Source organism: Aptenodytes patagonicus, chromosome 2 (assembly GCF_965638725.1).
Source record: "Aptenodytes patagonicus chromosome 2, bAptPat1.pri.cur, whole genome shotgun sequence".
Classification (NCBI taxonomy): Eukaryota; Metazoa; Chordata; class Aves; order Sphenisciformes; family Spheniscidae; genus Aptenodytes; species Aptenodytes patagonicus.
The window spans coordinates 53,361,813-53,389,709 of record NC_134950.1 but is presented as its reverse complement, the minus strand read 5'-3'; the positions used below and the strand labels follow the sequence as shown (position 1 = coordinate 53,389,709).

Here is a 27,897-nt window from a genome sequence, read left to right as displayed (position 1 = left end):
TTGGTTATTGCCATTTTGCACACTGTACTTTGAACAATGCATTTTCCCTAATGGGGTGTAAGGAAAAACACTTTACATTTGGGGAAAAAAAAACCCAACTTTACAGGCATTTGCTAGACATAGCTTTAAAGAGAAATGTCTCATGGGGATTTGTATATGGAATTGGTCCTAAAGGAAATAAGACAGTGCAAAGAGACAGAAATTCTGCCATTAATCATGTTACTTTTATTTAAACAGTAAGGTGTGCTTTTAATATAAGTGGTTTTATTAATACTCGATGCTGAGTTTTGAACAGTACTGTACCCAAACACTTTTACAAATATAATTCTCAATACAGTTTATTGCTCGTTTTTTTTTATGAACATAAAAACTGGAAACGAATGTAAGAATAAATAAGGCACCCTACTAATATGCTGATTTCATGTATTGTAGTAACATGCACAAATTTTCATTTTGCTTTTACAAGTCACTTTTCTCATTTTCCTTATTAGAGAAAAAATAAGTTAGGTTTTATTATTTGGGCAAGGGCCAATGCTCGTCTGAAAAGTCAAAACTTGAAAGCACTTTCTAATTTTTTTAATTTAACCTTCCACCTTACAAAACTGGCTTTCATATAGCATGTCCCAATTTCTTTTTGTAAAGACAAAAAGTAGTTTTGTTCTTCCTTTGCTGTTACTAGGAAACATGCCTTGCAAGAGGACTGTTCACGTACTGCTTGAGACAAAAGACCTGACTTGCTTTTTTATCCACGTTTTCTTCTTGTACTGACCCTGCTCAAAAGATAAAAATAAAAATGCAAAGGCATCTTTACTGACTTATCTTGTGTGGCTGGGCCCAAATCAGTGATCAGCACAAGATGGGAGCTCCACCGAAGCTGGTTAAAAGCCTTTTTTTAATTTCAGTATACCCTAAATTAGGACTTCCCAACAGTTTCAAAATACATTCTGTCCAACTGTCCCTTTTCCTCAAAGGCCCACGTTGGCTCTCGCTCCGTTTCAGGGCTGAGGAGAACAGTGATGCCCCGGTCAGCCTCACAAGCTCGTAAGCCGCTAGGGCAGAAACCTGTTTGCAAGGGCTTCAATGATTTGACAACCTGTTGCCGAAGCGCTGACAAATGATCAAAAAAACAAACCAGAGAGATGGGGCTCCGACCCCCCACCCCAGCTCCCAGCTTCCTTTCAACAGTTTGTTACATTCTTTTTAAAAATTATCTGAAACAATAGCAGAGACAAAGGCTTCGGCTATTTTTTTTTTTTTTTTAATTTAAAGTAGATTATATCATAATTTCCTGATGTTCTAATGTTTATTCTTTAAAACTGAAGTGTTCTTGCAGGGTAATATAACAGATAGAATCATCGAGTTTACTAGTTATATGAAGTATGTATTACATTCTATGACAACACCTAGCTTTACGTGAACTTTGAAACGGAAGATGTCTTTTAATTCCGTAAGTTATTACAGTACTGTTTTAAAGGAATCTTTTGGTTATATGTAAACACTATAAATTAGCTGTTTAAAAAATAATCATGTAAGACAAGTATGGCATTGACATAGTTTAAAAACAATAACTAGCCCTAAATCTGAATACTCTCAGGGTAGAACAGCAAAAGCAGATATCAACCTAATGCTATGGAATAACATGCTGAAATTTTGATTTATTTGAAGAACCAGTGCTTCTTTGTGTTCCCTCCTTCTTTTGTTTTCATATTTTAAGATTTTCACCATCAGTGCGCTAAGGAATGGGTCAACTTGTACTATGTGTGACAGGATAATATATGCTATTTTGAGTGTTGCCATTCTACTATTAAAAGCCATCTGTATTAAGTCTCCTAAATACATACTGGTTTAAATTAAAATCCTGAGGAATTATGATCTGTTTACTTGATGGTTTTGGTTAAGTGCAATTTGATGTATGCAGAATGCTGTTTCATTTAAGGTCATTCTTAGTAAGGCATATTAAAAATAAATATAAAAGTGACAACATAATATTTAGTTTCTTGCTACAAAATCTTAGGCAAAATATATTTTTGCATGTAGTAATGGACTTCATCCATTCGCTGGCTTACAGGAGTTAAAATTTGTGCATTAAGCTTAACTGCCCTTGTCAGAAGGTGCCACTGTGCTATCATACTGGTCCAAAGCTACATGCTAAAGATGTTGTTTCCATGCTCAAACATAGCTTGCACAAACTGCTTGAAGACTCTGTCCATGTAAGTGCACTTCCTTGGCCATATTCCTTCCAGAAAACCAATATGGCCTCCGCACGAAGTCAGAACCAAAGCAACGTTTGCATTTTGTTTGGCAGTTTCTACTGGTATAGCTAAAAGGGGGGGGGGAAAAAGTTTAAGTTCTTATCGTTCTATGAAATGCCAGCCACTGAATAATTTCTCTTAAATGTTTCTGATGTAATATATTTATAAATATGCACAATATTAACATATGCTTAAACCTGCTGTGTTAAAACCCATTTCTCTTTTCATCATTAACTCACCTTATCTGTGTGAGTTTTCTGGCTGCTGTAAAAGTTTCAGAAATCACTGGGCTTCATCTTTCTTTCAGTCCCACTGATGGAACAGCACCCGTGTTAATGCATACTTATGATTTGGTATCAATAGCGTAAGTGAAAGGACAATCAAGCCTGTAGTTTTTAACCTGTGTTGCAATATTCAACTTCGGAAAAACTGAGGAACCTGGGACCTTGACTGTGAATCCTATTCTTTTTGTAGGAGGCTCCAAACATAAAACCTTCAATGTCACAATAAGATTTTGTCTTCAAGATATCCTATCAGCTAATATTAAAGATGATCCTGGGTTGTTATCATTATATCTGATTTGCCATACGTTTACACCTGCACATTTAGACCACACCATGCAAACACACTGGGAGACTGTTCCTGCCCTGAGGAGCTCATAATCTAAATACGCACGGTAAACAGAAAAAGAGGAAGGGCAAACAACTGCACATGGACATGGAAAGCTGCCCCGTGTCACCCAGTAGGTTAGTGGTTCTCTACTGAATAGTGACTGCTAGAAAATGATTGAATTTAGATTATTAGACCAGATACTACAAGGATTTTTCTTTTGCCGGGTTAGTTTTCAACTGGATCAGCTCCCTGATCTGCTTCCCCATGTTAATGCCAACACGTGAATGGCGTGGCAGGTAGGCAGATGAGGGCTGCGGTGAGGTGGCCCTTTCAGTGACAGCCTACAGTTAGCTTAAAGTCATCAGTGAACTACACCTGAGACACGTGCTGATCTTGAAATGTGCAGAAGGGGAGGCTTTAGTGCATCTTATTTTGAATATGCATAGATGTGTAGCTTAATCAATGCTATCACCTGGGCAGTTCCCTTTGTGAAAGAAAATAAAGGTCAGTTAGTGCAGACTGACAACAGAGAAAGCATATGACTTTACAGATGGCATTTCAGTGTGATGGGATGATGCTATTGTCATATGAGCTGGTTGGCACAACAGTAGAGCTTTATGGAGCTGTGGTGTTTGTGCTCTTGATATAAAAATTAAGTTATTTAAGCAAATTCCTCTGGAGTTTTAAGTATGCTAAATATACTCCTGAACAAGCAGAAATCTCAATACATTTCAGTAAAGACTGCCTTTTAAAGTTCCAGTTTTCAAATAATAAACTTCATGGAAGGGAAAAAATAAAATTCATACAGATTTTTTGATTATTCAGGATTGACAGAAAATACAACAGCAAAAGAAGACACGCTTCGTCCAGACAGAAGGGAGTAGTAGGATTTTCACTGTATCGTCTAAAAAAGGTTATGATTCCACAAGAAAAGAAATCTGATTTTAGGTCATAAACTGCTAAAGTAAAAATGCCTTGGCACTACAACACAAAGCAGCAAGCCATTCGCAGGATTTCTATTGCTGCCTTATTTATTAAAAAGTATTTTTGAAGAGAGACTTTTAATCAGGTTCACTTTTTGGGGGGTTCAGTTGTCTACATCCCGTTCTGACGGAACTTCCTTCAGAGACACCCCCCCACTCACTCCTATTTCTAGGAGCCTGCTTTCCTTTACCCCTTTATACATTTGCTATCTCAAAGGTCATTATCCTTGAATAGTCATTATCCCTGCATATCACTATCTTCTCTTTAGCTGAGTTCCTTACTTTCATTTGGGTGCTGGCAGACTCATTGCTGTGTGCTTCACAGGCCGATTTGCTGTCGTTTTCAGCAACTAGAGTAACAGCACAACACCTGTTCCTTAGCCAAAGAAGGACCCCCAGCCAGAGTACGTCACTCAAGATCTTGAATGCAATGACTGCTGTGAACAGATGCACAACTTAAAATAGATCAGGGCAGAAGCACTGGACCTACAGAGTCAGGGGAGCAGTTCATGCCTCAGAGGTCCTTACTGGCAGTGCCGGAACGTCATGCTCTGTTCCACCCCAGAGCCTCAGCATGGATGCTAAACCAACTGTATCCGTAGCAGGGTTAGTGTCTTTTATGAATGTTGCGGTATAAGGTTCCTGCCCATAACATAAGGTACTTGATTGTGCCCTGAATGGAGCACAGGCTGAGCTGCAGAGAGCCACGGGGATTCTTTTGCAGAGTATGTGAGATTCTTTGCTACTCAGTGCTATTAATTTCTTTCACTCTTTTCCTCCTTTCAAAGTTGCATGCATCTAAGTAGTTAATAGATTCCAGCATTTAGCAAGTGATTTTGATTCTTTACTAGGTGGAAGAAACGGTGCTTCTCACTGTCTCTACAAAAAGTCCTCGACTTTTCCTTCGTTCAGCTGGAAAAATTGAAAATACTATATGCAGTATCTGGGCCTTTTAAAGCAATACTGAGACAAGACTAAAAAGAAAAGTCAATTAAATAAAAGCCTAGGGCCTGCCAGCCTTGACTGGGAAATAGCACAGGCTGAAAACAAGAGATGCAGAAAACAATGTGTTATTTCTTGCAACCCAACACATGCATCATTTTCAGACTCCAGACTCAGCAAGCACTCGTCTGGAGTTTTGCCTCAGTTAATCTGCCCAGCAATCTCTGATCTGGCTCCCTTGGATTCTGTGGATGAACACATTACCATGTACAAAGACAGTGGCTACGATTCATGTCAGCTTCTGCCGACTGCATGGGAATTTGCCCACTTACCTGTACCAAGCCTCCTCCCTGTAGTAGCGCACGGGCCATGTTAAACAGAATCCCAATAGTGAAGTGGGGATCAGACTCAAGCCTGAGTTCTCCATTCCTGCTTCATGCCATGAATCACACTTTCCACGGCCATTCTGCAGCTGTCTCCCTGGTCACTCAGGGGACTAATGAATAGGCTTATATGCAAAGGTATGGGGAGGAGTGTGTGAGGAGAGACAGACTTGATCTCCAAGAATCAGAGACAACATGACAACTCCATCGATCCTAACAGATTCAGGATCAGCCGCATACTGGCCTGAACACACCTCTTGACTAGCTAAGATTGTGCAAAAACATGATGGTCATTCACTTTGTCAGACTAGTGTCAAAGGATAGACAGAAATATCCTTTCTTGCCGAGAAAGTGCTTTGCTGGGGGTGTGGAAGGGAGATGACAATAAATGTCTCCTCTGCTGAAGCCCTTACAGGCAAAGCTCACTGTGACCTCTGCATACCTGTCATTCAGAGGTTGCCAGTGTAATGATACCTCCCAAATCAGTTTGCTGGTGGTTAATTATTCATTCCCAAACTGACTGGCAATACTGTAGTGGGTGCCATGTGCTGCCTGCCTCCAAACAGCTACAGCAGCTCTCTCCTAGAAGCCTACCAGCACTAGGATGTGGGTTATCTTCTGTGCCAGGTAAGGTGCAAGCCACACACAGGTCTTTACAAATGTCATCTTCCCCATCCTGAAGTTCTCCCTATTCTAACATGGGTTTACAGCAGAATTCTGCCACAGATCTTCGCTGTTATCACAAGCTGCAGCACTGTCCCGAATAAGCAGTCATTTGCTTCCATCCGCAGTGAGGATTTTTAGTAGGTGCTAAGTTTGACCTGCTGTTACCTCTCTGCTCTTACCTCCCCTGTGGTGAACAGGAGAGCCTGCTCTTGGCATAGTCAGTCTCGATATAGTTGGGTCACCATTTGTATGACTCCTTCCCAGCAGAGTTTCTTGCTCTGCAGCTTCTCAGGAGAGAATTCAAAATGTTGTGTTGCTGTCCAGTGCCAAAATGCAAATGATGCTTGGCAGTGGTGTGGTACTTTTCTCAAGGCTGTTTCTAGGGACTGTTAGCCATCCACAAATAAACCCACAATGCAACAGAGCAAATTCTGCAATGTAAAGGGCAGATGAATGGAACACTGGATGTGATGCACTCCAGGGTATCGGATGGCATGCCAAAAGGTACTACTCTTCATTTTTGTCCACATGTAACCTTGTACTTATGTTGCTACTGCCCAAAATCTGTACTGCTGTTTGACCCAGCAGGCACAGACCTGTTATTTGTGATCACAGAACCACAATGTAAAAACGTATGTGCAGAATTACCTTGTCAAAATCAATTTGGTGTACATTCTTTGCAAAAAGTATTTTTTTAAAAAAGAACAACAGAAAAACACACATGAAGCAGCATTGGCTTAAATAAGTCACTGCTGTCGGACTTTCTGTTCCATTGTTTGGTTGATTTCTCCCTGTTCTTAAACTCTTACCCTAATTGTTATCCGTCTGGCCATTCCTTGGCCATTTGGTCTCTCCAGACAACTTCATTCCACTGTGCTGTTTACATAATAGGATGCAAAATAACACCTAAGAGCAATTACTCCACGTTTGGATTCAGAGGGACAGAAAAGGTTCAGAGAGTTCAATGAAGAGTATAACTGAGCTTCAGACGTGCATTTATTTGGCCCAGTGGATCAGGAGGGAGCTGGCATGGTATCTAGCTTCAAGGGCAGGCTTTCAGCTTGGGCACAACGCTCACTAGTGGCAATTAGCTAAGCGTTAGTATAGTGAAATTTAAGTCAGATGCCTAATATGCTGCTTAAAGTCTCTGAGGAGAAAAATGCCACTTCAGATGAAAAGTTAAATGTGACACTGATAATGAATGTTATCATGCCATCTTCTTGATTTATTTTTGACACTTACAAAATAAAAGGGCTTGACTTGGTTATACTACATATTTCCTGAAGCAATGGCTTGTTTAAATTAGTTATGGTGAGAGAAGTGTCATGCAATGAAGAAAGCATTTATTTTCATTAGTTGTTATTATTATTATGCAATATGAGAACTCCATTCCAGAATTAAACTGCAGATACATCAGCTCCCAAGCTCTATGAACTTTAAACAGCAACATTAAGGAAAGACTACAGATGAATTGTTTCTTCCTAATAATGGATTGAGATCAAAGGTCAGATTTTCACAATATATTCAATATTTGCTGGGAAGTACAAAGTGTACCAAAACCTACATGAGAATAAATGATCAGGCAACAAAGGCAACAGAGACAGCATCTGCACTTTTTAAGGGAAGTCTCTCTTTAGGTCCATATTGTGTAGTGACAAAGCAAACTTGGGTTTGTATCCCCCAGGCTCTGTTATAGGAAGATAGATGTGGCTGGCTTTATAAAGGATACGTAAACACAAAGGAATTCTGGCATAGCTTTCTCCCTAATGAGTTTTCTAGGCCTGTTTCCCAGCTGTCGGAAACCACAGCTATCTACAACAGAGGTGGAAGGTAGCTTAAAAGCTGGTAGATATTACTGGGAGAGATGAGGCATGAAATAACCAGTCCCCAAAGTCAATAAAAGGCTGGGGTCTGGATGAGAAGAAATTTTGTGGCTTTGAATCCGTTATACAGTTGTGAGTGGAAACTGCCTCTGGTTGCCACAGGCTTACATGTGTCCATGCATTTTTAAGTCAGAAAAAACAAGCCAGTTACCAGAATAAAGTCACCTCTCAGAGTAACACCAGCCCTTTATGTTTGCTAACATAAAACAGCCTGCAAAAATGTCAAGATGAATGAACTCCAGTAACTGATGGCAGCAGCCATAACTTCTAAGCTGCTAATCGGGGTGCCCTGTGTCTCCTGTCAGCACAACTTTTCACATTGAGGGTGCATAGCACAAACAAAAAAGGAGCCAAGGATAGACACACATAACAGTCATGCTATTCGCTGTAAATCAACATTGTCCTGGTGGCCCTTTCTAAGGTAAACTTGTCACCACAAGGACAACAGTTTACAGCCAACAGCATTAACTCTGTGAACAAGGAATAAATGAATGCCTAACCACGCAAACATTTTCATGGAGAAAGGCTCATTAGGGTCAGAGGTTAAGAGAGGATGGACCATCATTACAACAGACTCTAACACTTCTTGTTTCAGAAGTGCTGGTGCTCTACCTCACCCCCCTCTACACTGTAAGGCTTCTAAGGCATTCTATCAATAGGTTTGATACTTAACCTTGCACAAGAGACCATCCCTATAATCCACTGTTCACCAAGAGTTGTGTTTCTTTTAAAAACCAGCTTCAAGGGAGGAGAGAGCTGCTACAGCTGTACTCTAGGGGACTCATTCTTTTGGCTAGTCAAACTATACAATCACAGAACTGTTGAGGCTGTAAGAGACCTCTTGAGATCAGCTAGTCCAAACCCCCTGCTCAAGCACGGTTACCTGGAGCAGGTTGCCCAGGACTGCGTCCAATCAGGTTTTGAGTATCTCCATAGATGGAGACCCCACAACCTCTATGCCCGTTTGACCACTCTCACAGTAAAAAAGTGTTTTCTTGTGTTCAGATTTAATTTCATGGGGTCAAGGTCAATGGCTGGCTCTTGAGAGCTGGAGGTTACATTCTAAAATGAAGAGACAAGGGGATGGAGCATCTGCACTAGCTTTAATCTAGCTAACAAAGGTCCCAGTTCCAGTGATAACAGGCTGGAAAAGGTTAACGAATCCTCCAGGGACAGAGGCATGCTGTCTGGTTCACTGCTGCTGTTACTTGTGCTAACTAGCTATCTTGCTCCTGCCACAGTTACTACTTCACTTTAGAACAGAAACCACAAACTGAGCTAGAGCTAAGCATAGAGGTGAAGCCATTGTTCCCTCTCTAAGATACTTAATGGCAGAAGCATGGCACAGCAGATCACCCACCTTGCAGTACTATGGGGAAAGTCATCCCCAGGATCATAAGACCCATAAAAAATTATATTCAGAATCACTAGCCAGATTTTATATTTGGACACAGATTTTAGCGTCACATCCCCATCCATTCTCATTTCCAGGACATTATATGCTTATAACAGAAACAGCAACTTGCCAAATTCAAGGAAAAAAAAAAAAAAATCCCACAGAGGCTAGTAAATACAAAGGGACTAACTCTGCCTCAGAAAGTCCCTGAACCGCAAATTGTTAAAGGTGGATGCAGTATTCTGGAAGAATATTACTATGTTTGCCCAGATCTTATTTTTTTTAAGCCTCTGTTTTGGCCAACGTAAGGGATAGGTAGTTTGGCTAATCCAGAGTCACCATTTTTCTTCTCATATTAGGTGGCTGTCATCTCTTTATATTGTTCATGCATAGCACGGATGCTTTTTGTTCAAGAGGAGAAGAAATCGGACTGTCTTTTTCTAGTGCACTCTACTGGAGTGGCCCTTTTCTCTTCATGTCATCTTTGTCTCTAACAGGTCTTCAAACTATAATAGTAATCTAAGTGTGTGCACGTTTCTGTATGTGTTGTACATCTGCGCACAGATAAACAGTACACACACACACACAGTCTCTTCCAATTCTTTCATTCTTCTGTTTGTTGTTCTAATCTGTTTGCCTACTCACTTTGGTTTCATGACTCATTCTACAAGAATCTCACCTGATTTGTGGTGGCAGAAGAAAACTTCCCTGAAATAAATCAAGTGTATAAACTTCAGCAGTGAACACCTGACACCTTTAAATAGGAAGACTGTCCCCTCAACCAGCTGTTCATTATAGTGGTTTTCCTCTACATTAGCTTTTGTTCTCCCTCTCTTCTCAGACACTATAACCAATACACAGACCGCAGGAACAAGCATATCTTTTTAAGACAGTTAGCGACAGGGTTTTGATCTTCAGATCAAAAGCAGAATGTTCGTAAAGATCACGTGTTTGGCAGAAAATAGGAAGAAAAGGGAAAACAGAGTTTTCAGCCTATCTGTTACTAGCTGATATTGCTGCTTCATCTTCCAGTTAGTTTCTTATTAATTTCAACATGCTTCCTTTTAGGAGCTCACCTTGTCTATCTCTCTTCCCTTATCCTAGATTTTGGCCTACATGCTAACTTACGTTTTTTCTTACTTTTAATTTTCAGGCACTGGAGGTGGCACTGAGATCAACAGCTGAGCATTTCAAGTCATCTGAAACATAAGCAACTCCCAGACATTCTTTGTAGGGACTGGATTGAAAAATGGCAATACAAAAATACTTGTTTTCACTTTCATTGAACTCTGAATGTCTACAATCCAGACATCTAAATCAGAGTTCCTCATTATAGGCTCTCTCTGTACTTGGCGAATAGAAATGGGTGCTTCTGAAAGGGCAATACATCTCATATCTTCCTTACAGTGAGATAACTCACACCCTAAATGTGCATATATTTCTTTCTTTTGACTGTAAAGAGTCTACTGAAGGATAATGATTGCCACTCCATATGCTTCTGCATTATGTACTAATCAGGTCTCTCCATCATCAGCTGGTTTATACATCTTACACTGTAAGTAAATTGCAAGACTGATCCATCCCTAGAGGTTTTGAACCTATGTACAAGTAACATTTAAATACACCTCCACACATAGGTCTGAGTTCATTCTCAGATCTATGTAGTTTGTCTTAACGATTGCATATACAGATAAATATATTTTAAAAAGCCTGAACTTACCATGACCTGGTGAGAAAACATCATCCACAGAGTTTAGACACAACACTGGAATTCCTACTGACTTCAGCTTGCGACATGGGCTAGCATCTTCATAGTAATCATCAATTGTACGGTAGCCAAACATGACTGAAGTGAACTGCTTATCAAATTCTCTAACAGTTCTAGCCTGAAGTACAGAATTCAAATAGGGAACCATGTCAACGTTTGGAAACCAGCATCCAGCTAAAGCAGAAATAATGTTTTCACATACCTTCATCACGAGATCCATATCAAATAATTTCTCCAACATTTGTCGATGCCTAAAAAGAAAGAGAGAAAAATTGGAGGGCTTGTTTTTTGTTATATAAACAGATGTAGAAGTCCTCTGCTTTACAGATACATTTATAGAAATAGCTCCCTAACAAGAACATGCTTGTTTTTAATTTTCTGTCATATTAAAAAATCTGTCTGGAATCCAAGAGCAGAAGAATTGTTCATTCATATGCAGGCACATCCAGCAACATAATAAAAATCTGCATAAGTCATGAGAAAGATGCCAAAGATAAGAGAACTAAATATTTGGGAATAGAAAATACACCCTAATTTTATAAAGCAAAGGATGAAATAGTCCTTTCCATGCTTTTGCAGTCAACACCGACTTAAAAGAATTAGTATATACACATATATACTCAAAGTCAATATTTGCATGTCTAAAAAATTAAAAAATCCATTCACTTCATCCATAAACATAGGACATTGGTCTTGTGCCGAGTACCTTGAGAAGCAGAGAAATTTAGTGACATTGATGACAATCTTACTCGCAAAGATCCTTTTGATTTCAAAACTTCACAGAAGAATGCACACAGAACAGCTATGTGAAGTGTTGTTACAGCATTAATTTTGCCAATATTATACCTGCTGTAGATCTCATGCTAACATCCTTCCACCTTGCTAAATAGTTCAGAAGGCAACTCACCTGCTGATAGAGGATTGTAGACAAGTAGTCAAGTAATAGTTGAAAAGAAGCCAGTTTAGTGGCTTCTCCAGAGATTCTACAGATTCAAAAACATTCCAACCCGCAGAGAAAATTGCAGCTGCCATTAAAGGAGTGTCTCTGCCAGTTTTGCCCAGGTAATTTAAAAGAAGCATGCTACAAACAGAAATGAAAAACAGAAACATATATACTATCAAATTGTTTGCTTCAATTTAAAGCAAATATAACAATCAGCCACCTTTTTGTCTGTTTTTCAATAGTTTCTTGTTATCAGCCCTGCAGTTGTGCCTAATACTTCTAAAAGGTAGTCAATGTAATCAACATATGACTCATGAAGTTTGCTTTCTCTCTCTACTGTCAGGGAGGAACTGAGTGCACTGTATAGGATGTGGGTAGGAGTGCATTTAGAAATGAATAGAGATGTACTAATCTTATTTATATCACTAAAAGGGAGGAAAAGGTCAAATAAATCTTACTCATGAAACAGGTATTCCCAAGCTGTTAGTAAGTTTTACTGTTTTACAAGCTCTTAGTCTTCCTGATCTGATAAATCTGATCAGTGTGCCTGACAAATGCAAGCTGCCCCTGGCACGCCTGCCTCACTATGAAGCTGTTTTTTGAGTTGAAGGTAATGCCTTTGCCCCACCTTACACATATGAGAGAACACAGCTGTCCTTAACATGAAGTATGTAAAGAATGAAGTGCTGGATAATGAATAAAACTAGCGAAACAAAATTATAAGCCAAATAAATGGCTTAAGTCTGGCCTCTCTGACCAATTGCAACTTCCAGTCTCCACTGCTCATCTATAGTTGAGTTGAAAAAAAGGGGAGAGTTCACCAGTACCTGACCCTTCAAATGTAGAAAAATTAAAATAGTAGGAAGAGAGTAAAAGAAAAATACTAACAGAAAAGGTATAAGTCTTACTTTACTGCCTGAGGCCCCAAAGTTTACAACCAGCATTTTAATACCAAGCCTTTAACTCAAAACATTACAAGTTCTACAACTTCATATAGCTCCCTGGACCACCAACGCTCTGTACCTTGGCTTCATCTACCATACTTCAGGAGACGGCAACCTTTAGCAAAGACATCATGAACCAGCCTGCCATCACAGAGACTTTATCCCCGTGTGCTACCTACCAGATCACAGGACAGCAGTGCAAAAGGGAAACCAGTCTTTGGTATCACCAAAGACTTGCCAGTTGGTAGGAACCAGCAGGAAAAGAACAGCAAACAGCACTTGGGAGTGGGCTCCTGCCATCAGCTCACACAGTTGAACCCAATGAGGAAAGTCACCTGTGGCACATATAGGAGTTAGGTATCATATGTTCCCTCTCACCCACGAAGAGGAGGAACCTGTGAGTCACCAGTCTATATACTGTAAGAACATTGAACCATAAACCAATAAAAAAAAAAGTTGCAGTAGTAGAAGAAGCCACTTCTCTAACAGAATTCACAGAATATATGTGGTAGAGAGAAGGTTTAGGAATCTTTATGATAGAAAACAAAGTCCCTTTCCAAAATAATGCATACTGAAGATCAGTAGAACAAGTGGTCTTTCATTTACAACTTTGTGAAGTGAATGTTTATTTTTCTTCTTAATTGGGCAAATGTGTCCTATTAACTGGCTATTCAGAAAATTTTGAAAAGGGATAGATAATAAAAACTACTGTAAGATTAAGACAAGTAGATGATTTTCATAATATGCCCCGGTGAGATCTCTGCTCCTGCTTAATTTTAAACATGCAAGTGCTCCAATTAATTTTGAAGCATGGAAACAGTCCCCATGTGGATGATTAGAGACTCTTCCAGTTTTCTGTACAATTAAGCATATGCTTTCTCTTTGTGGTTCAGGACTTCAAAAACATATTGGAGGAGGAGGGTGGAACATCTTGCCTCAGATCGCCCAGTGGTGGTGGTGAGGTAAAAGCCAGGAACACAACACAGATCCCCTGTGCCATACTAACAGACTTCGCCACTATTTAGGATACCATAACTGGGTTAAGCCAAGGACAGAAATGACATTAAGGGCTCAACTGGTGTTTTGTACCAGTCGCAGAATTACTAGCTTCTACTGCATCTTCAGCCCTGAAAATCTGGTTCTTCACCTACTACGCCCCAGCCCTCTTAATTCTAGTGTAATGGTGCACCACACATGAAGCTACCCATGAAGAACTACTGTGCTTTAAATCTGTATCTCATGATTGAAACAAGTCTCTACTACAGATGCTTCTTTGGCTTTCATCATTTCTAATGAAACATGTTTTTGCAATACATCATGTTATTTCATGTTTTGCATGCAAAAAAGTCTGAGCTGGGAAGAGAGAGCACGCCAAGTGAGATAAGAGCCAACAGGCTTGGTAACCTTGTGAAGAAGAGTTTTAAACTAGGTTTGTCAAGGGATGGAGAGCAAAGCCTGAAGAGAAACGAAGGCTTGGCAGGCCCTGATGAAGCACCCAAGCGATAGCATAATGGGGGAGGCTCTCACACTTCCCTGAGAAAGCAGCATGACTGCGGACCATCTCATGTGCCAGCACATGCACGAACACACAGCATGGGAAAAACAGGAGGAATCAGAAGTCTGTGCATAGTCACAGAACAAGGTTATTGGATCACAGAGACATGGAGGACTCGCAGGCAGGCAAGACTATGCTATGATGGATACAAACAGACTCTTCATGAAGGCCTTGAAGGCAAGGAGGAGGGTTTGCACCTTAGACAAAGAAGCCATTTAAATGCACAGAACTTTTCCCTGGTGCAGGTTATAAGCCAATTCAGAGCTAATAGGTCAAAATCAGATCGGAGGCTAACAAAGGGGATTATCATGGTGGGTGTCTGCTATAGACCTCCTGGTCAAGAGTAGGAATTAGAGAATCCAAGTCTTCGGACAGCTAAAAGAAACTTCATGATCACCGGGCACAGGGAACTGTAACCATCCCAACATCAATTGCCACAGCAAGGCACAAGCAGACCAGATTTCTGGAGAGTATTGAGGACAATCTTTTGATACACAATGACAGGGAAAATGTTCTATGGATCTGCTAGGGAAGAACCCATCAGGTACGGGAAGGTGCAGAACAGTCTTGGCTGCCGAGATTATTCGATGGTGGATTTTTAAGATCAAAAGTGAGTGGGGAATGTAAGCAGCAGAATTACAATACTGGAGAGAGTTGGCTTTAATTTGGTCAGGGATCTGGTTGGCAGGATCCCATGTGAGATGGCCTTGATGGGCAAAGTGGTCTGGGAGAACTGTTTGACTTTAAGAATAACTGAACATAAAGCACAAGTGTGGTACATTCTGATGTGCAGGAAGTTGAGCAAGAGTGACAGAAGACCACATGGAGGAACAACTGACCAAGTTCAAGAAGGAAGCATCCTGAAGGTGGAAGGGGGGTGGGGTGCCTGGGAGAAACAGTCATTGCCCAAGCATGCAGGGATGCAGTTAGGAAAACTAAAGTTCAGTTGGAGTTGGAACTAGCAAGGGATATGCAGGACAACAAGAAAAAGGCTTCTGCAACAAGAAAGACTTCTGTAAGTACATTGGTACAAAAAAAAGACTCACAAACAACACCCACTCCTTTCCCCTCATCAGTGAAGCCAGTCTTCTCATCATAGAAGGCAATCAGATCACTTGGGCATGCTTTGTCCTTGATGAATCCAGTCACCTTCTTATCCTTCATATGCTTGGAAATGGCTTCCAGAGGATATTCCCAATGAACTGAGGCTAGGCTGACCAGCCTTTATTCCCTCCTGGGACCACTAGTCAACAGAGCAGGGAACCTAGTGACAAAAGATTTGTAAAAAGCAGAGGCTACCCGTCTTCCCTGTCTTTACTGCTGAGGTCTGTTCTCAGGCCTACTAGGTCCCTGTGCCTAGTGGCAGAGTACGGGAAAATGAAGTATTACTCATGGCAGAAGAAGATCAAGCTAGGGCCCAGGTATGCAAACTGGGCATAGACATGTCAATGGGACCAGGTGAGGTGCACCAAGACTCCAGAGGGAGGCAGCTAATGTCATTATAAGACTGCTCTCCATGACTTTTGAAAGGTTGTAGCAACTGTGGGATATTCCTGATGCCTGGAAAAAAAGGCACCCATCTACAAGAATGGCAAGGAGGAGGAAATACAGGCTAGTTAGCCTAACCTCAGCGCTTTGGGAATATCCTCTGGAAGCCATTTCCAAGCGTGTAAAGGTAAAGAAGATGACTGATAACAGTCAGCATGGATTTACCAAGGACAAAGCATGCCTGAGCAACCTGATTGCCTTCTATGATGAGCTGACTGCCTTCGCTGATTAGGGGAAAGGAGTGGATGTTGCTTATTTTGACTTTAGCAAGGCTTTTGACAGTCTTCCATGGTCTCCATGTAGCCAAATTGGAGGGACATGGTTTGAACAGGTGACCTGCAATGTGCGTGGAAAACTGACTAGACCACTAGGCTCAGAGAGCTGTGATCAGGAACTTGAAGTCCACCTGGAGTGGTTGGACCAGATACTAGTAGTGTTCTTCAGGGGTCAATAATGGGGCCAATACTGTGTAACGTCTTCATTAACTGGATGATGAGATGGAACGCACCCTTAGGAAGCTTGCAGGTCAAATTGTGGGGAGTGGCTGGTGAACTGGAAGACAGGGCTGCCATTCTGAGGGACCTCAACAGGCTGGAGAAGTGGGCTGGCAGAAACCTCACAAAGTTCAACAAAGGCAAAAGCAAAGTCCTGCACTTAGGACAGATTAATGACTGGATGAAGAGCAGCTGAAAAAGACCAGGGCAAAGAGAACATGACTCAGCAACGCACCCTTCCAGCAATGAAGACGACTAACAACATGCTGTGCTTTGTTAGTAAGAGCAAAACAAGCAGGTCTAGGGAAATTATTTTCTCCCTGTATTTGGCACTTATGAGGTTCTATCTGGAGTACTGTGCCCAATTTTGGGCTTCCCAGCAAGATAGACACTGACATACTGGAGAGATTCATATGTCTTCACGCTGAAGACACTGGCAAAATCGCAGCAACATGAATGGAAAAATATTGGCCTGATTTAAAAGGCTTCCAAGTTACTTATTTATTTGATTATCAATAACTATATTGCTTGAACAAATCTGTATTTATCCCAAAGCTCCTACAAGTCATTAGTAGATTAATGTCAATATACAGGGCTATATCTGCCCATCCTCCATAAAATTTATCAGAAAGAAGGGAAGTCTCAGGAAATTACCACTGTGTCTGCAGTCTCTAATGGAAGTTCTCCTCTCCTATGATTTTCATTAAAGAGGCTGTCTGAACATTTCTCCTAGCTTCTAGCAGTGATTTTTCTAAGAAACTGTGCTATCATTGTCTGTTCTAGCTGTGCTTTCTGGAGAGAAGCCAGGACACAGCAAGTCTTAATACCACATGTTATATCAACCCGTACTGGTTTCAACAACAATACTACTTCTTGCTTCTGAGCCAGACAGAGCAGATACCCACATCTCTTCCAGCTTAACCTACCCACACACTGCAGAACCCAAACAGGGTGAAGATAAATCTTGTGATTTCCAGAGGTTACTAAGAAATATGGTATGCTAGCTCTAGTTCCTTTTTTTTAATCCCTCTGTTCCAAAGACAGCCTCCATAGTTTCTAAAGATTGTATTGCCCACCTGTTTGGCTGTCAATCTGTCTGTCAGTGTTTCCTGTCTTTCTCCACCCCCCTCAACTTTTGAATGTTAGCCAATTTCGACCTTCCCTGACAGAAAGCTAAAAGCCTCAAGGATACGAAGTTTCTGAAAGTCTTGTGAATATTGGCTGTTGGAGACAGACCCAAGTTAGTTGCAGCTCAGTAAGTAATGCAAGTATTGCAGAGTAATAATTTACAATCAAGCTACAACAGTCTTATTTTATGATCATAGTTAAGCTGAGACTTGTGTTACATAATACCTTACCCTCCCATAGAAACACCGGCTGCCATGAACGGAGCTGTGGGGTGCAAGCTGTGTACATGATGAATAACGGCCTCTAAATCCTCTGTGTTAGCTGCACAGTAAGTCCTTGGTGTCTGTAAGAAGTCAGAGGGAAAGATGCCATCATAAGCTTTTGTATTATCCTTTAAGGACAAAGCAAACTGAACAGTGGAGCATTTATATAACAAGATAAATTTAGCATTTATCGTGAAGCTGCGCTAAATGGCAAATATAAACCCAGAGCATTTCACAAGGAGGTGGAGGAAGGAGTTATACTTGTTACCGTTACAAAATAAAACGGGTGACAAATATCTTCAGTATCTGCAACCACCAGGTCATTAGATGAAATCTGAACATGGAGCCATGAGCTAAACTAGATAGAACTAGATCAGAACTAAATAGCACCGATATTTTTAAAATACCCCAAGGAAATGAAAACACATCATAAAGGCTGCAATTTACAGAAAAGAAAGTTTTAATGACAATTTTACCATCTTTACGTACATTCAAATGCAAAAGAAAATATTAGATTTCAAGTTCTGTCAGCTAGCATTTGAAAAGTAGCCAATATTTAGATTCTACACACAATACAAGCAAATAAATAGATAAATTCACCAGTGCCATTTACCTAATTTACTAAAATACTCTATTAACTAAAGCAATGAAACACCCATATTATCCCTTCTCTATCTACCATCGGCATCTCTTCAAATCTTTAATTGGGACTTGGAATGACTACCACTGGCATCACTGGGATTTGGGTAACTCCTTCCCTGCTTACTTGAAGGATAAGCATGGTTTTTGAGCCTCACCTGCACAGACAACCGCTACAGGCCACAATCTGGGGGACTATTTGGAGCAGTATAAGGGAGATAAGTCCTTTTAGGTACAGTAAGAATCACAGTAAAGTAAGTTTTTTCTAATGCTGTTCTCTAGATTCCATCTACAGCACGAGAAAGCTTTTAACTATAGAGTTGCTACTAAACGTGTTAGTGACCTTGACTTAACTATAGATAGTGGCTGGCCTGCCAAAATTCAGTATAAACATTAAAACTAAATATAAAAATACTTAATTATGAGTTAATTGAACTTATTTGTTGCCTGAAGCAACAATGTTTTTTAAGGTGTTTTTTTTAAATTGCTTTCAGTTAAACAGCCTGGATATTTGTGGGCAATTTTAACAAGTTTAATTAGATGAAACTAATTACTTAAAATACATTTAACAGGAATATTGAAATGTTGAAGTCAAAGATAAAAAAAAAAAGGAAAGAAAAGCTAAATCTGGATAATTAAAACTGAAGACATTCTTAATTTCAATTTATGTTGCATTTCCAGTTCTCATCCAAATGAATCACTCCTCACTGTTTTACACCCTATTAATTATAAACAGCGTGAATGTGTTTTATTTTAATTAAATTGTCAAGTTTACAAGGAAAAATAAGTTATTTTCAGTAACTAGGGTCTAATGTATTCTAAGTGAAAGTATATTTGATTAAAAATTTATAGAACTAGAGAGATGTGTTGCATTTTAATTTCAGTTAATTCTTGACACTTTAATGTCTATCTATCTACTCACTGTATGAAGATATTTTATATCACCATCCTAGCTCACATCGGCTGTGGTCAATCTAATATTTGATTATTCCATAACAATAATTCACAGTAACTTTCAATAACAAATGAGAACAGCGTTTTAAAATGGATTCTTTAAATAGCTATTATTTGGTGTAAATTTGAATCTATCTTTAAAGAGACTAGAAAAAGAACTACTTGCATGATTAATTTCTACTGTGGTGCTCAACTATGCTTCAAACTCATTAACTAGGGATTTTATATTAAAATGTAGAAACCCCTTTGCAGAAAATGTGATAATTTCAGCTGGTTTGCTTCACAGTAAGATCTTATAAAGCTTAAAGATGTAAATCCGATTACAGTAAAATACACACAATGCATCCAAACAAGAGATCTTTTCTCGTAACGATTCAGAAATTCATCAATAAGGACTTTGTGTGTCACAAAACTGCTTTGTAGATTCCATCTCCGAAAGTATGCAGAAAACTACTCTTAACATGGCAATATTTGCATTGAAATGCTTTATCTGATTATGGGAAAATGTTCTGAGCTTTTTAAAGTTTGAAACCAGGGGATTAAAAAATGCAAAACAATACCGAGTATTACGCACATTTATTCCAGCTGCAGAACTGTCAACAAAACGCATATGAAGAAACAAAGCTTATTCAGCAATATTTCATCATGCCTTGTCCCTAGCTGCAGAAAGTGTTTAGCTTCAAGACTTTGTCATTTGTGGAATTGCCAGTTATTTTTAAGCAAACATGATATGTCTGTCCCAAACCCAAAAAATGTCTTTTGTAGCTGAGTTTGTGTCATAATTGCTGAGAAAAATACACAAACACATTTAACTTTTAGGATATGGCTATCCATAAAAATCTGGTTCATTAATTCAATGAATTGATCCATAATAAGGATCAATTTTAATGGCACAACTTTTTAACCATATCAAAATCTAGTTTAAACTCATATTGGCAACTGGGAAAGTAATTACGACTGCTTATATTTGGATTTGTATGTTAAAGCAACAGGAGAAAATTGCATTGATTGAACAGAATTTCTTGGATGTGTGCATTTTAGATACTATAGTATTTTTGGAAAGAAAAGTATAAGGATTGTTCATTTTAATGTTACAGATATTAATAATTTAAATGATTTCCTAAAATGAAATGTTCGCAAAAATTGTGTGTTGATCAGTTTACCTCTTTGAGTTTTAAAATAAAAGATGAACATGAGCTGGCAGTGTGCCCAGGCGGCCAAGAAGGCCAATGGCATCCTGGCCTGTATCAGCAATAGTGTGGCCAGCAGGAGTAGGGAAGTGATCGTGCCCCTGTACTCGGCACTGGTGAGGCCGCACCTCGAATACTGTGTTCAGTTTTGGGCCCCTCACTACAAGAAGGACGTTGAGGTGCTGGAGCGTGTCCAGAGAAGGGCAACGAGGCTGGTAAGGGGTCTGGAGAACAAGTCTGATGAGGAGCGGCTGAGGGAACTGGGGTTGTTTAGCCTGGAGAAAGGGAGGCTGAGGGGAGACCTCATCGCGCTCTACAAGTACCTGAAAGGAGGTTGCAGCGAGGTGGGTGTCGGTCTCTTCTCCCAAGTAACTAGCGATAGGACGAGAAGAAACGGCCTCAAGTTGCGCCAGGGGAGGTTTAGATTGGACGTGAGGAAAAATTTCTTTACTGAAAGAGTGGTTAAACATTGGAAGAGGCTGCCCAGGGAAGTGGTTGAGTCACCATCCCTGGAAGTATTTAAAAGACATGTAGATGCAGCACTTAGGGACATGGTTTAGTGGGCATGGTGGTGTTGGGTTGACGGTTGGACTCAATGATCTTAGAGGTCTTTTCCAACCTTAATGATTCTATGAATATTGGCACATGATTGATCTACCAGATGACTAGATTCTCTTCTCTGCATTTTCAACATATGCTGTGAGTTTCTCTCATTTAAATCCAGACATACAAATAAGACAGGAATGATTCCATATATACTGCTTATAAGTGAGAGACGTTTATCTTAGAAGTCATCCTTACCAAAAGATCCTCACCAGCAATTCCCCGGTTGTTAAAAACCACGCATCTAAAAATTGAGACAGTAAATTCAATTATACACATTGTTCATTCCACTAAAAAAGATAACTTAAACACACAAAAAAAATGAAAATGCATAAAGAAAAATGAGCCAGTTCTATGAATAAGTTCAGCACATAAACATTTACAGTCCTACAGATCCTAAAGTCTGAGCTGTATGGAACAACCTTTATACCAAAATGGAGTTCACTGAAGTCAGTGGGACTCTATATGAGCTCTGTGATTTGCCGGTCAAGGTCAGATTGCAGGATGAGAGCCCCAGGGTTTACCTGAAGATGGTACATGCATCTTGTTCTGCCTGCACTCTGAGCTGGCCAAATACAAGCCATAAGCTCTGCCAGTGCAGGGCTGAGCCTAAAGCAGTGCTCTGAAAGAGAACATCAGAGATCCATGCGTTGACATCCTCCAAAGCTACGTAATTGTATTAAATAGCAAGAAGTGAGCCAAATCAAAATTATGATGACAGCTACATCTAAGTTGCAGGTTCTTGAGGATGGGATTTTTTTGTCTGGTATAGCAGAAATTTCTGTTCTCTCTATGCTAGTGGGAGTCTCCGAATTTTCTAGCAGTATTACCATGATTTAAGGATCTATGCTTTCTTAACAAATTTTACTTTTCTATTACTCTTATACCATCTCACTGTAATAATTTTGTTGAATAACATATACACACTTTAGATGAGTTAAAGGCATGAAAAATTACTTATTTTGGTATTTCTCTCAAATGTTGCTGTTTAAAAACAAAATTATAGCATTCTGTTGAAATCTGACCTAAGGCTCTCCTTTTTAATGCTATACCTTCTTTTCTTAGGTGATCAAATGCAGATATTTCTTTCAGGAATACTTAAAAAAGTAATAGTAAGAAGTTGTTGATTTGAGGGCTTTCCTCCTCTGATATTTTTTACTGGTAAGTTTTAAAGTGATTTTAAAAGTACTTTGAACAGTTAAAGTGCTACTTTACTTTCATAATTTAGTAAAGCAGTTATCCAAACCTCCAAACAGAGAAGAGACAGCCAGACATGTAGATAAAAGCTCATATATACATATTTGAAGAACTTATTATAGTCAGTACCAGAAGCCAATCTGCAAAGACAAAATGTAATATTCCAAATACAGATCCTGGAACAATGACAACTTATTTTAAAGCACAGCAGCAGCAATATGATTACATAAAGGAATCTACTCATCGACTAATCCACTTATTTTACCCAACTCTGACCAGAAGCCTTAATAACAAAACTAAATTAAGCAGTGACAATTAAGAGGTGACAAACCTCTTCCTTTACCACCACCAGTAAGAGCAGGCTAGGTCTCCTTTCTGCACTCACAAATTTGAGGCTGCTGAATCAAGCAATTTTGCCATTCAGAAGCTGACCTCCTCCGAGGCCTGCTGCCAGCAACCCATCCACACGAGTCTTCTTGGAGCTGAATACAAACCCCTTCTCTAGAAAGTGTAATGGTAACACAAATACTGGTATTATAATTTAAGAAGCAGCAGCAAAGGCCTATGCAGACTTAGCTTGCTTTCACTGCAGTCTCTGGGCCACATCTGTAGGTACTAAAACTGCCCTTCCGAATGTACTGCCTGTTACATAATTCTACTATTATTATTATTATTACTAATAATAATACTTTCTTACATAAACTAATGTCTTTAGATGTCATTTGCCTTAGGAAGGCATCTTAAGCATTATACATACTTATATTTGATCTTATTAGAAGCAAAATACTAGCAATGAAATACAACAGCACCTATATCCCAGCGTTTCGCTTTGATGGATCATATGAAGAATGTAGGACTCCTTGCTCGTTCCTGTCAGGCCAGGCAATAACAGGACAGTGGGTCTTGTGCTGGCATCCGGATAATATAAGCTGTCACTGTTATCAAACCAATCCAACGAAATCTGTCCTCCATCTGCTGTTTTAATGAGCTCACTGAAAGGCACATTTCAAGACAACACTGATTAGACTGAAAAATACATGCATACTATTAAGAGTGCTTACAGTGTACAAGTTACCAGGTATGAATTCTGCATTTTTAATTATGTTTTAATACTCAGAGTGCCACCTAACTAGGTATGTTTGCATATTTACCATTCAGAAAGAGCCACACCTACAGCTGACATGAGTTAGCACAGTCAATTTGTGGAGTAATTCCCATTCACAGTAAATGAAGAGCTGGCCTTTCATGAATTGCTGCTGATGTACTGGAAGCTTGTAACTAATGTGATCTTTGGCATTGCCTTCTATTTTATATAGGCTTGTGTACTGCAGATTTCCTTTGGATCATCTAAGAATCTTTTGATAGCACACTGGGCAATGTGTTAAATATTTATCACATTTTTTCCTCTTTATCCAAAGCAGCAGTGTGTATAATGGATGGCACTTTGTTATGTTTTAAACATGCGGAACACAGACACACATTGCTGTATCTTTCACCCTGTATCTCCACAAACTTTGCTAGAATGCACTCTTAAACCATATATCTTAAGAATGGAACAAATATTATAATATCTCAAGAAGGTAAGCACGCATTAAATAATGACAAGAAGGTTTCATTCTTTTTTTACAAACATACAGCATCTTCCCTCTTCCTGGCAATGAAGACATTGTATGAGAGAGTTGGTGTAGGAACTACCAAAATGTAAGCCTACCTTGCATTTGATTTTTCATTTGAAAGTCTTGATAGCACCTACTCCAGATTTTAAAGCTCATCAGCCTTGTTGGACTCATTGGCTCAGCTTTGCCCTTTTTCAGTAATGGGAAGTAGATGCCATGCTGGTGTGTACTGCCAACACAATCTCAAATGGTGCAAAATAAGCATTGCCCCATGGAACTATGTTTCTTCCCTCACAAACCTTGAAATAGAGAGTATACAAGAAGGGCTAGAGAAAGTGGACATGGCCATACCACTGAAATGTTTCCTAGCTACTAAAACTAAGGGAAGCTGCTAAGTGCTAAATCTATTCTACCATGCAAACAGAGCTGAAACAACTTGTGCTGCATCCAGGTTCCGGCGCATAAAAGTACTTCTCCTTAGGTCTTGTGCCAAATGCCTCATTTGCCAGACTAAGTCTCATTTCTGTGTGAGTGAGATCAGCTGAGGACAAACAATAAATATAAGTTTTTTCCCCTCTTAGAATTTAGGCAGCAAAGAATACAACATAAACCCCACAGGTAAAAAGTTACTCTGAAAATCCCAGAGGTTTTATATATTCAAAACAAGGCTAAATGTGGCCATCTATGGTTAAGGTAGAACATGTTGGTTCAATGGACAGATACAATGATTCATGACCTTTGGAAAATTATGGCATTCAAACACCAGAATATTTGATACACCAGATGACTGTGCTGCCATCCAGAGGGACCTCAACAGGCTGGAGAAATGGGTTGACAGGAACTTCATGAAGTTCAATGAGGGGAAGTCCAAAGTCCTGCACCTGGGAAGGAACAACCCCATGCACCAGTACAGGCTGGGGGCTGACTGTCTGGAAAGCAGCTTTGCAGAAAAGGATGTGGCGGTCCTGGTGGACACCACATTGAACACGAGCCAGCAATGCACCCTCGCAGGAAAGAAGGCCAACAGCCTCCTAGGCTGCATTAGGAGCGTTGCCAGCAGGTCAAATGAGGTGATCCTTCCCCTCTACTCAGCACTGGTGAGGCCACACCTGCAGTGCTGGGTCCAGTTCTGAGCTCCCCAGTACAAGGGATACATGGACATACTGGAGAGAGTCCAGCAAAGGGCCACAAAGATGATTAAGGGACTAGAGCATCTCTCCTATGAGAAAAGGCTGAGAGAGCTTGGACAAGAAAAGGCTCAGGGGGATCTTAATGCATTTAAATACCTGAAGGGAGGGTGCAAGGAGGACGGGGCCAGGCTTTTGTCAATGGTGCCCAGTGACAGGGCAAGAGGCAATGGGCACAACCTGAAACACAGGAGGTTCCCTCTGAACATCAGGAAACACTTTTTCACTGAGCACTGGCACAGGTTGCCCAGGGATGTTGTGGAGTCACCATCCTTAGGGATATTCAAAAGCCCTCTGGACATGGTCCGGGGCAACTGGCTGTAGGTGGCCCGGCTTGAGCAGGGGGGATGGACAAGGTGACCTCCAGAGGTCCTTTCTGACCTCAACCATTGTGTGATCCTGTGAACACATATCCACATCAGTTCCTATATTGTCACCAATACTTCAGTGCTCCAAAACTCTCTGAGCTAAAATAGGGCCATTTGGGAACCTTGACCTTTTAAACCTACTGTATATTGAATCCAGGACAGAGATGGTTCCAAGTCTATGATGGAGTTGTAAAGGCGGGCATAAAACAAAAAAACGGGCACAAGCTTGAGCAATGACGGTAGCTGTAACACAGTCAAGGTAAGGTAACCGAAGGCTACCAAATCAATCACTTTCCAGAAGAAAGGCACTTACTTCCTGTACTGTACTTGGGGTCTAGAGGTGATAAACGGACGCAGGAGTGTCTGCACCCGACCTTCCCAGCACCAAATCGTGGGATAGTAAGTTTCTGTCACAACAGGGCAATATTCCTCAAGAAAGCGGTAGAAACGGTCATTGCTGGCCACCAGCTGGGGTTTCTAGGAAGAGAGACTACAGTCAGGCTTGGGCATTCACATTAAAACAAACTAACAAACAAATAAAGAAAGAAATGAAAGCTTGTTTAAATCTTCTCCCACTAAACTGATTTCTTTCATATAATCATTTGCAATGCTTTTTCTTTTCATGGGAAAGAGATAAGTAAACGAAAACCAAACGAAATGCCAAAATGCCCAACTGAAAAGTGAAACCCGCTAAACATAATGGCTTCCTTACCTACTTCTAATAACATGCTATTCTAGCTCTACTTTTACCAGCATCGTATCTTTCACTGACAAATCAAAGCCACACTGTCTCACAGTAGGTGAGAAAGATTTTACTGAATCAATTTTCTTGCACCGCCCAGAAATGATGCTTAATCTGTGTACTTTGACTGTGCACCTGCAGTACCTATTTTAACCTGGTAGGACACTCCTCCTCCCATCTCATACTACGGTACACAACTGCATTGGTTACTCATCTCTAATAACGCTCTGCATACAGAGATTTTTCGTACAGCTTCTGTTTGTATACCAATTAACATGGAAATCCCTGTATACCAAACATCTCATGTTTTAGCAAGCACATTTCTTAAACTTCTTTTTTACACTGACTCTCCAACACGCAAGCATTAACAGGACAATAACAGATGCTTTGAAGAAAACCGTTACACATACGCAGTGGTAGTGGCACATCCTCCTGACCCTTCATTTTTCTCCTCTGACCAAAATAAAGTACCCTCTTCTCAATGAAGAGGAAGGCTATGTTCTCAGCAGCTCTGTGAAGGACTGTGGCAACACACGTCTTCAAGTCACAAATCTTTTAATATGCGTATTTTCAGTTGATTAAGCATTCAACGAGGCACTCACCACAGGGCCACTTTAGATCAGATCAGGCTCACTGTAGCCAAGTAATTTGCGAATACTTAATTTATTTGTGAAACCACTACTGACGAGAAGATGTACAAGAGTGTCCTAGCCCCACAAAACACGGCGATACTAGCCCCAAAGGTATTTACGATGGTACCGAAGGCAGACACAAGGGCAGCACTACTTACTTTCCTGTCAGTAAACCAAAGAGGTCGGGTTTTTGTTGTGGAGGGAGGACTCCTGAACTCCCTTTCCAAACCATCGCTCCCAGCTGAGCTCTCCCCCTGGTACAACTGCATTTCGGGGACGCCTGAGGCCAGAGCCCCTTCCACTCCCAGCCTGGGCACGACCAGGCGAGCGCTCCTTCAGGCCGGCCGGCCCCCGGGGACGACCCGCGGGCCCCAGCGGAGGAAACGCCTCAGCGGTTCACCGGGGGCCCAACAGTCCCGGCGGGCGGGGTGGGGGGGCTGCGCGGCCCGGCCGTGCCGCGGAGACGGGCCTGTGCGGGGGGCAAGCGGGGTTTCGGCCAGCCAGGACCCCGGAGCGGCACCTCCAGAGGAAGGCCGGGGGGCGTGAGGACTAGGCGGGCGCAGCGCCCTGCCCCCCGCCCAGCCATTTCAGGTGCCGACGCTCCCCTCGCCAGAAGGGCGCCGGCTGCCTCCACTAAGGGGGGTGGATCGAGGTGACCTTCGCGGGACGGTCCCCGCCAGGACGGTCCCCTCTTGGCGGGACACCTGCGGAGCTCGCCCGCCCCGCCGCCCTCCCGCTCACCTTGGCGATGCTGCTGAGGTAGTAGCAGGCGTAGGCGACGCCGAAGCCCAGCACCAGGGACAAGCCCACGCCGGAGCCGAAAAGCCCCACGCGGACCTGGCTCTCCAGGTAGAGGGAGAGCTCCCTGGTCAGCACCTGCCAGTCCATCGCACACGCGGGGAGGCAGGGCAGGGCAGCGCAGCGCACCCCGGCTGCCGCGGCCGAGCCTACCCCGGCGCGGAGGGAGCAGGAGGAGAAGGAGGTGCTGCCGCCCGTCTCCCGCTGCCCG

General features: G+C 41.1%; 1 protein-coding gene across 2 annotated transcripts; it reads right to left on the bottom strand.

Annotated features, from left to right (window-relative positions):
• Window positions 1-202: 202 nt before the first annotated feature.
• On the bottom strand, window positions 203-27,897 carry ABHD3 (abhydrolase domain containing 3, phospholipase). Of its 2 annotated transcripts, XM_076329859.1 has the most exons (9): window positions 27,630-27,897; window positions 25,828-25,991; window positions 23,153-23,335; window positions 21,345-21,390; window positions 17,728-17,840; window positions 11,793-11,966; window positions 11,088-11,136; window positions 10,838-11,003; window positions 203-2,320 (listed from the first exon to the last, which is right to left on the bottom strand). In XM_076329859.1, the coding sequence occupies exons 1-9, from the start codon at window positions 27,774-27,776 to the stop codon at window positions 2,142-2,144; spliced, it is 1,221 nt and encodes a 406-aa protein (XP_076185974.1). In that variant the 5' UTR covers window positions 27,777-27,897; the 3' UTR covers window positions 203-2,141. The 2 variants fall into 2 exon arrangements, with proteins under 2 accessions (XP_076185974.1, XP_076185973.1); XM_076329858.1 differs by lacking the exon at window positions 11,793-11,966 and having other exon boundaries at window positions 27,630-27,838.